The sequence below is a fragment of the Hyla sarda genome, chromosome 2, assembly GCF_029499605.1.
Source record: "Hyla sarda isolate aHylSar1 chromosome 2, aHylSar1.hap1, whole genome shotgun sequence".
Taxonomy (NCBI): Eukaryota; Metazoa; Chordata; class Amphibia; order Anura; family Hylidae; genus Hyla; species Hyla sarda.
This window is the reverse complement of record NC_079190.1, coordinates 289,587,600-289,598,001: the sequence shown is the minus strand read 5'-3', so window position 1 is coordinate 289,598,001 and position 10,402 is coordinate 289,587,600. Positions and strand designations below refer to the sequence as shown.

Genomic DNA, 10,402 nt, shown 5'->3' with positions numbered 1-10,402 from the left:
TGAGCCATGTATGAGATCACGGAGGGTCCCAGCGGTAAGACCCTTTGGAACCTACATATATCTCCTATCCAGGGCCAGTTTAAGGGATGGGCAACCTGGGCAATTGCCCAGGGCCCCCATGTGCAAAAGGGCCCCATGAACTCTAGAGGAACATTACTGCATTTTGCGCAAAAGACTACAGTAATGTGGGAGTGGCCCTGTGGGAGCCTGGGCTTCAGAGAGCCCACAGAGCAGGATAGACACCCTGACTGCTGTGAGCCACACTGTGTTAAATAACCCTGATGTATGTACTTCTTTTTTTTTTTTATATATATAACTGTTTATTTTATTTTTGCAAGAAAAATAACATAATAAAGTAATAAAATAACATAGCATATTAACAGTACATAAGACATATAAAATTGTCGTAAAGTCACAGCTGTTGATGTATGTACTTCTGATATGTGTGATATAAATAATTTGCATACTGGAATTTATGACCGCTTGAGTCTTAGTACTGCAGAAATACAAAACACACACGGGGAAACACACAGGGCGGGTAATGAGTTAAACTTCCAGGATCTCGTATATAGTTCCGAATTACAGGAACTATATCACGACCCCGGAACTATTGATACTATTAATTTTTCTACTCCTAACACAGGTTTTTACCCTGTGGCATCACGCACCCCTGCCCTTGATTACTTTTAGGAGGCAGTGGAGCGTGAACTCATGGAACTTTCTTGTAAATTACCTTATATGAAACATAATCTAAGAAAGAAAGGGAGGCTCTAGACGAGATTGCCAATATGGAGGATATTGTAGTCCGCCAAGCGGACAAAGGAGGGGCTGTGGTGATACTTGACAGGGGCCTATATTGTCAACTAAATCGTGCCATATTACAGGATTTGGAGACCTACAGGCCCTTGCCCGGCCACCATTATTTTCAAAAAACAACTCATTCTTCTTGTGGACTCTGGTGTGGCGAATGGTATCCTGATGAAAAAACAAGCCGAATTTCTAATTATTGATAATCCTATTATTCCTGTGTTCCATTCGTTGTCCACAAGGAGGTTTTTCCTCCCCCTATGCGCCCAATAGTTGCAGGGATTGCATCCCTGAACGAAAAAATGTGTTCATGGGTTGATGCTACCCTGCAACCTCTGATAGTCCACATGCCGGGATATTTGAAAGATACAGGACATGTGCTGAATATACTTAGTAATGTTCCCTGGCATGAGGGACTGATATGGCTAACAGCAGATGTCACATCTCTATATTCAGTTATACCACACCAGTTAGCACTACAAGTTCTGTCCTGGTTTCTCAAAACATACTCAAGATACTCACAAAATCTGCCGGAATACATTGTCTTAGTAGTTGATTTTTTGCTACATCATAATTTTTTTATGTTTAATAACCATTTTTTTCTTCAGATTACGGGAGCGTCGATGGGGGCGAAGTTCTCGCCCTCTCTCGCCAACATTTATATGTGTTGGGGGGAGAGGGTGACTCTCTTTGCCCCCACCAATCCTTTTATGTCATCTATTTTCTGGTATGGTCGCTACATAGATGACCTCCTGCTTATATAGGGGTCAGATGTGGCGGCCATGCCAGACTTTACTGCATATTTAAACAACAACATGTGCAATCTGAAATTCACTGTGTCACAGGAAACCAGTACATTTTCTTTTCTGGATTTACACTTATGGGGGGATTTGGAGAGGCAAAGAATTATTCCGTGTACACATAGAAAGAGTACGGCGGTAAACTCCGTCTTACATGCGTCCTCGTGCCATCCACCCCATGTGGTGAAGAATCTCACTATTGGGGAGATGGTTAGGGCACGCAGAAACTGTTCTCTGGACATGGATTTTTCAAATGAAATTGACCAGATAGGACATCGTTTGGAGACACGGGGGTATTCCAAGTGGAGCATTGAAAGGGGTAAAAAAGTTGCGTCTTCTAGGGATCACAACACAATGATCAATCTTAGACCATTTAGTGACATTAATATGCCACAATGCACCTCTACACCCATCACTTTCTCCACACAATACAGTCATGAATACAAACAAATTTGCAATATTCTACGCAAGTACATGCCACTTATTAAATATGACCCAGCCTTTCAAGAGGTATTCTCACAGGGGTTTAGATGCATTGCTAAAAAGGCCCCGACAATTGGACAGAGAATCTCACCAAGACTGTTCTCTGACAGAATTGGTTCAGTTAAGCCTACCTGGTTGGGACACAAAGGATCATACAAATGTGGACATACCAAATGTATACAGTAACCCCCCGACATACGATGGCCCCGACATATGATAAAATCGACATACGATGGCCTCTCAGAGGCCATCGCATGTCGATGTCAGCATCGACATACGATGCTTTTATATGTCGGGGCCATCGCATTAACTGCTATCCGACAGGGCAAAATGCTTAAGCTGCTGTCGAATAGCAGTTTAAGCATCCCTGGCAGGTTCGCTTACCTATTCCCGCTGCTCCGGGTCCACTTCGCGATCCTCCGGTGTCTTGCGCATCTTCTCCAGGGTCCGGGCCTTGCTTTCCGGCGTCGTTATTACGTCACTACGCACGCCGCGCAGGCGCAGCAGCGTAATAACGTCACCAGAAAGCGAGGCCCGGACCCTGCAGAAGATGCCGGAGGATCGCGAAGAAGACACCGGAGCAGCGGGACAGCATCGGGAGCCCCTGGAACAGCAGCGGGAGCGGTGAGGACCTGGTGCGGAGCGGCGGGACAGGTAAGTACATCTTCCTATACTTTACATTGCACGGATCCCTCAACATACGATGGATTCGACAAACGATGGATCGTTTGGAACGAATTGCCATCGTATGTTGAGGGACCACTGTATGTTGTTGAGTTATGAACAATTCTTCCACAGTCATATCCACCTCTAATGGTATTTCTGTCCAAATTAAAGAATACATAGACTGCAATACACCAAATGTAGTTTATGTGTTCACCTGCCGAGAGTGTGAGGTGCAGTATGTCGGGTGCACCTCACCCGATAGGCCTTAGGAAGACCTGGCAAAGGAGTAGCCATGGAGACTTGGCAGGAAGAAACTGGGTGAAGACATCGCTTGTGGCAAGAAGATCCCTAGCTCTTAATGTCCCCGGTGACCCAGTCGAGGCTAGGCGAATGACGTTGGAGCCAGGGCAAGCCCAGAAGAATTTCAGAAGTGCAGTAGGGTAGCAAAAAAAATTCAATATGTTCATGATGGTGAACTCCAACAGTCATGAGTAGCGGTTGAGTGCGGTAACGCACGGTGCAAACCAGTCTCTCTCCATTGACGGATGAAATGAAGAGAGGCTTGACGAGAACTGGAATGTTGAATCTGTTTACTAGGGAGGCTTCAATGAAACTTCCTGCTGAACCCGAGTCCAACCAGGCCACAACGGAGAAAGAAGTAGCATTAACGGGTATAGCAATCCGCACAGGTAAAGTCAATCGTGGAGAGGTAGAATTCCCTCCTAGCAACGACTCTCCTACGTTAATGCGGAGGACGGATAGGACAGTCTTTTAGGAGATGTTCGATGCTTGCACAGTATAGGCACAGGTTTTCATTCCTACGGCGAGTCCTCTCTTGTTGGGTCAGGCGAGACCTCTCTTGTTGGGTCAGGCGAGACCGATCCACTTGCATAGCCTCCTCGGCAGGAGGCACTGGAACAGATTGCAAAGGACGTGGAAAGAGAGGAGCCTGGGAGGGAAACCGCCTGGTGTGAACAAGATCCTTTTCCTGATGCCCTAGAGAGCAGGGCCGCGCGCGCCGGGACTGAGCAGAAGGACGGGATCGGTGAGTGATACGGGATGCGATCCGCGGACAAAGGACACAGAGCAGCTGCAGGCAAGAGAGTAACGCTGCAAGCGCTCCGGAGGGGAAGCGGGGCCCGGAGCGCTCGGCGTTACACAAAGGAGGTAATGGGGAGAAGTATATATGTGATAGGAGGTCATAGGGAGCAGTATATATGTGATAGAGGGTAATAGGGAGCAGTATATATGTGATAGGAGGTCATAGGGAGCAGTATATATGTGATAGGGGGTCATAGGGAGCCTTATATATGTGAAATACGGGGTCATACAGAACATTATATGTGAGATAGGGGTCATAGGTGTTACGCCGAGCACTCCGGGTCCCCGCTCCTCCCCGGAGCGCTCGCTACACTCTCGCTCCCGCAGCGCCCCGGTCAGATCCACTGACCGGGTGCGCTGCGATACCGCCTCCAGCCGGGATGCGATTCGCGATGCGGGTGGCGCCCGCTCGCGATGCGCACCCCGGCTCCCGTACCTGACTCGCTCTCCGTCGGTCCTGTCCCGGCGCGCGCGGCCCCGCTCCCTAGGGCGCGCGCGCCGGGTCTCTGCGATTTAAAGGGCCACTGCGCCGCTGATTGGCGCAGTGGTTCTAATCAGTGTGTTCACCTGTGCACTCCCTATGTATACCTCACTTCCCCTGCACTCCCTCGCCGGATCTTGTTGCCATCGTGCCTAGTGAAAGCGTTCCCTTGTGTGTTCCTAGCCTGTGTTCCAGACCTCCTGCCGTTGCCCCTGACTACGATCCTTGCTGCCTGCCCCGACCTTCTGCTACGTCCGACCTTGCTTTTGTCTACTCCCTTGTACCGCGCCTATCTTCAGCAGTCAGAGAGGTTGAGCCGTTGCTAGTGGATACGACCTGGTCACTACCGCCGCAGCAAGACCATCCCGCTTTGCGGCGGGCTCTGGTGAACACCAGTAGTGACTTAGAACCGGTCCACTAGCACGGTCCACGCCAATCCCTCTCTGGCACAGAGGATCCACCTCCTGCCAGCCGGCATCGTGACAATAGGGTGCAGTATATATGTGAAAGGAGGTCATAGGGAACAGTATTGTGGTTTCCCGGTACAGGACATGGTCCTGTACCCTTCCTAAGTCCCCTCAGGAAGAGTCCCTGCAGTCCATAAGGCTCTCCTGCAGTGCTCACCCCTTGCTCGCCTTCTTAAATGCATTGTAAATGTATTGTGCATATTGTTCTTTGTATATAAAGTTGTACAAATGTGTAGGACTTTCCTGGCTCATGTGATCTACTGTCATGTGATGTACCCAGAGTTCCCTGGGTACAGGACCTACAGGCTTTGCAACCAATGGGCTTTAGTCCAGCCCCCCTAGTCAAGCCCCCCTTAGTTCCTGGCTACAAAGCAAGCACAATACCTGCATCTACTAAATTCATCTCATCTAGGCCAAAGCCTAAAGTACCTGCAGCCACTTCAAAACGTGAGTTATCAAGCTCTACCTACAATTTCTAGTGACTACTACTCAACTCAAGTATACCATTAGTAGCACAGTGGTCTGCATAAATCTCAATACTTCAAGTCCCAGCAAGCCTTTGAGGAATCCTGCATCCCGGTTGCCTTTAGGGAAACTGCATAATTGTAAAGACTGTTTCATAAGAAGTTTAAGTAAAAGTTCCAGTTATTTTCACAATTCCTGCTATGGACATTCCTCGATTGCCTGCCGTTTCTGGGTTGGTTGTCGGTAGGGCCTTATACAGAAAACAACCACACCCTGTCGTCATAACTATTCAGGAGTTAATAACACCTTATCCCACAGGGTTAATACCACCAGACCCTGCTACACTGTTGCAACACCCCAGACACCACAAGTCTTTTGGCGTCCTACGAACAGGATACGGGTGTGTGCCTCTAATATCTCAGCTACCCTGATCCCCCGCAATGAAAAACAGGTGTACGCCATTATTACAAGTGCCATAGTCCTCCCCCTATGGAGGAATGTGTATAGAATACTGTCCAGGATTTTTGCAAGTAGCAATTGACATTGCGCCCAAAAGTGTACAGGACATTGTTGCTGAAATTGTGCTTTGCCTAGGCGCTAGAAAAAGTAAGGGGGAGGGGAAGAATACTGTATTATGGCCATGTGTAAAATCAGGAACGAAGCCATGCTACGTGCTCAGCTGCAGACCGTACCTGAAAGGGTTAAGGCAGAACCCGAGAACCCGAAAAGTCTTGCGCTGGTCTGCATCCCGCCCTTGGGCGTGGACATTATGTAGCTGTTCCTATGCCGAAGTGGAACTGTTATCTTCTGCTTGTGCTTGCCGGGGGACAGGAAGTCAGAGCTGCACCGATGACGTCCTTCCGGCTGGCGGTCATTTTGTTTAAGCCTCATATGAAAGCAGCCACGCGGCCAGACCTTTACAGTCCGGAGATGGCAGCGAGGTGTATGGAGATGGCGGAGCCCACAGCAACATGTGAGGAGAGCAGCAAGATGGCGCCGGAGCAGCGGAAAGTTGCCACGGCCGCAGCGCAACTTTTCCAAGAACTTGCTGACCGCTTGCATCAGTTGTCCCATGGGGCCGTGGAAGACTGCAACCTGCCCCCTTTTCCAGAGGACGACGAGTGGCCAGCCGCCCTGAGAGGGGAATCACCGCAGACTTCACGACCTGCATCGCCGGTGAGACCGTCCCCTCACCACAGATCCTGGGGATCGTGGGCGGAGATCACAACCGAGGAGTCGGATGTAAGTACGCTGGCCGAAGCCTCCTCCAGCCCTGACAGGGAACCCCTAGCACAGATGTCTGCACCTGTTAGCGCACGCCCGCAGTCACCCCCCCTTCCACAGTGGGTGTTCGGCGACGAGCCTGCGCTCATACAATACATGCGGGACCACGTCCTTCCCCAGCCAGGGAAGTCCCATCCACCGGTCCCCACAGCTGAGGCAGAAAGGGCCCGCAGGGAGGCTGAAATTGCCGGTATCTTTGAAAAGTTAAGGGCCCAGCATAGAGAGAGATATGGGCCGAAACGCCTCCCTTATGAAGTCCAGGCAGAGCAACAGAGGGACACTAAAAAGTTAGAAGCTCTATACATTCGTATGCTGGACTATCCTCAAGAGGGTGAGCCACCCTTAGAGCACCGACGCGCCACAGTTGTAAAATTTTACAAAGCAAGAGGCTTTGGTACCCTCCAGGACTGCCGGCATAGAGGGACCATATTAATCAATAGAAGGGCTGTTCAGCAGGACTACCTGCCTAGAAGATATCACTCCCTAGAGCGAGGGGAGATTGTAGAGTACACCAGTCAAGAGTGTGCGAGGTGAATGGGCTGCAGCCATAACTAGGCCCAAGAATCAAACACAGATACCATTTATATACTTCTCCTCGGACGACTGGGACGCAGATCCCCACGGGATTCCGCCAATGAGGTTACCAGAGTCAGCCTGTGAAGAAGTGTACAAGGTGCCCATCATGGATCCCAAGCACATGTCAAGGTCCAGTTCAGCATCATCTTTAACAGAGAACATGCCCAGGCCTACTCCCTCTGAGGAGGTGAGGCCTGACCAACGGGCACCAACATATGTGCATAGGCCTACTCCGGAGCCAGAGATGTGGCCTAAACAGCAGGCACCAACTGATGTGCCGCGGCCTACTTCACCTAAGGAGGTGAGGCCGAACCGACCGGCACCAACTGTAATACCAGTGGCCTCAGCTGCTGCCATTAATGTTGTTGTGAGCATGAACACATCAGTGGCACAGTCCCTGCTCACAAATGTTTCTTGGGACACTATTGTAAACCCCATGAGGGAAGCCCAACCTCGTGCTCCTCTCTATATGTCGCAAAGTAGGAAGCACGCTGATAGGCGAGGTTGGGAGGAAAGAAGATCCAACTTCTGAAATAGTTTTTCAGTCACTAACTGTGTGGTACACCAGTATCCTCTTGTTTTTACAGGTTTTTTTCAGTTCTGCAACAAGTTCAAGATAAAGTGCCTGGCAGAACTATGCCAAGAAGTTCTCCTGTTTGCAACGTAACTACCTTCATAAGTTTGTGCCCAGCCCCTGGCCGAGAGACTCCTTGCCTGAGGAGATCCTAGTAAGTTTGTGCCCGGCTCCTGGCCGAGAGACTCCTTGCCTGAGTAGATCCTAGTAAGTTTGTGCCCGGCATAGTCGTGTTTTCATTCAGGACTCCATAATGTAGGTGGACTGTAGAGCCTTACATGACCGTTAATGTAAATGTTATAATAGTAATATATTTTTGTGTACAAAATGTTGCACTCCAACAGCAGGTAAATGTAACTTTTGTGCTGCCAAGCAAATAAGATTTATGGTTACATAAAATGTCAAAAAATGTAAGTGGTTTACTGTATAGAAGTATAAAATCCCTGTACATAAGTATAAAATCCCTGTACAGAAGTACATAATTCCTGTACGGAAGTAAAGGAAAAAAATATATTTCTTATAGGTGTTATAGTGTTTTCTTAAAGGTGCTCTCCCAGCTCCTCTGGGAGTAACAATAAACGCCACCCTTCACTAGTGCCTAATCATCTAAAAACCACTCAGATATCAAGACTGACTTCACATTCATAAAATCCAGTGTACACATAATTCAGTACATAAACTTCAGTAGTATACATTCAAAGTCCAGTACACAAAACTTACTAAAATTTCAAATACCTATTTCACAAGCAAACAAGAAAATGAGTCTTAGGGACTGTAACCTGTTTATTATCAGTCCATACCACTGTTGTGCACAAATGACATGTACTAATGTGTTCTTTTGTCTTTATGTGTCCAGGGTACTTTACTGGCCAGAAGGTATTCCTGTAGCTAACTAAAAAAAAAAAAAAAATACACGTATCCAAAAAGGTAACAGTAAGTGTAATTGTTATCTAGATCCAGAGTTCTAGGGGTAAGTGTGTAGTACCGATAGACCCTAGTAGCTAAGGCATTGGACAGAAAGCCTCAGGCAACCCAATCCGCAACCAGTATATAACAAGGGAAATAATATGTGGTATTATATCAAATATATGTCAATAAAAAAGGTAACAGTGAGATTAATTTCAGTATGTAGAAGCATTGCAGTCATTGTACATACTTCATGTCAAGTGTAAGTTAAAAATATTCTATAGTCATTGTCAATTATCTACATGTCAGTCAAATGTCAGACATAAATCAAATATCAAATGTCATGTGTTGATAACGTTTTCAGCTAAAGACGGATGTTATAGCTAGGATATAACTTATTATATCTCATGCATAGTCATTAGAGATGCATAATCTAATAAACTAAAGTAGAATGGGGATACCAAAGGTATGAAAATGTGTTATTTAGTAAATTCTAAAATGAAAAAAAAAAACATATTTATCCCATCCTGTTCGTGAATAAGTTCCAGAGCATGTATGGACATTATTTAAATGCACAGAGACTCTATATATTCTTTCATCATTTTTGTTATCATCAGCCTGAACTGGGACGTTTGGATTAATGCTTCAGGACTGCATCCGGCCGACTGGCCATTCCGTTCCTCTCCCTAAGGGGACATACGTCGGGGACGACTTTTATTAAGTAAGGGGGTTTGTGGTGTCCGAGTACAGGACATGGTCCTGTACCCTTCCTAAGTCCCCTGCAGTCCATAGGGCTCTCCTGCAGGGCTCACCCCTTGTTCACCTTCTATAAATGCATTGTAAATGTACTGTGCATATTGTTCTTTGTATATAAAGTTGTACAAATGTATAGGACCTTCCTGGGTCATGTGATCTACTGTCATGTGATGTACCCAGAGTTCCCTGGGTACAGGACCTACAGGCTTTGCAACCAATGGGCTTTAGTCCAGCCTCCCCCCCCCCCCCCTAGTATATAGGGGGCTGTAGTCTCTAAATTCTCTCTCTTAGTTCCTGGCTACAAAGCAAGCACAATGCCTGCATCTACTAAATTCATCTCAGCTAGGCCAAAGCCTAATGAACCTGCAGCCACTTCAAAACGTGAGTTATCAAGCTCTACCTACAATTTCTAGTGACTACTACTCAACTCATATATACCATTAGTAGCACAGTGGCCTGCATAAATCTCAATACTAAAAGTCCCAGCAAGCCTGTGAGGTATCCTGCATCCCAGTTGCCTCTAGAGAAACTGCATAACTGTAAAGACTGTTCCATAAGAAGTTTAAGTAAAAGTTCCAGTTATTTTCACAATTCCTGCTGTGGACATTCCTTTATTGCCTGCCTTTCTGGGTTGGTTGTCGGCAGGGCCATATACAGAAAATAACCACAACCTGGCGTCATGACTAATCAGGGGTTAATAACACCTTACCCCCACAGGGTTAATACCACCAGACCCTGTTACACTGTTGCAACACCCCAGACCCCACAGTATATATGTGATAGGGGGTCATACAGAACAGTATATGTGAGATAGGGGTCATACAGAGCAGTATATGTGAGATATGGGGTCATAGAGAAAAGTATATATCAGAGAGGGCCATGGGGAGCAATGTGTGGAGGGGGGAGGGTCTTTTGGTCCAGTCTGGGGCCTGTACACCAAAGGTCATCACCAATACACAGAATCGGTGAGACCTGACCCCTGGGACCTCCACCGATCATGAGAAGAGAGGTCCCTTGTCCTCCAAATGAATGTAGC

At 47.4% G+C, this 10,402-nt stretch overlaps 1 protein-coding gene across 1 annotated transcript; it reads left to right on the top strand.

Annotated features, from left to right (window-relative positions):
- The first annotated feature begins 2,744 nt into the window (after nucleotides 1–2,744).
- LOC130356225 (uncharacterized) lies at nucleotides 2,745–9,927 on the top strand. The gene is made up of 2 exons (XM_056557423.1): nucleotides 2,745–4,117; nucleotides 4,828–9,927. Exon 2 carries the CDS (start codon nucleotides 6,054–6,056, stop codon nucleotides 7,086–7,088), a length of 1,035 nt encoding a protein of 344 aa, XP_056413398.1. The 5' UTR covers nucleotides 2,745–4,117; nucleotides 4,828–6,053; the 3' UTR covers nucleotides 7,089–9,927.
- Nucleotides 9,928–10,402: the final 475 nt, after the last annotated feature.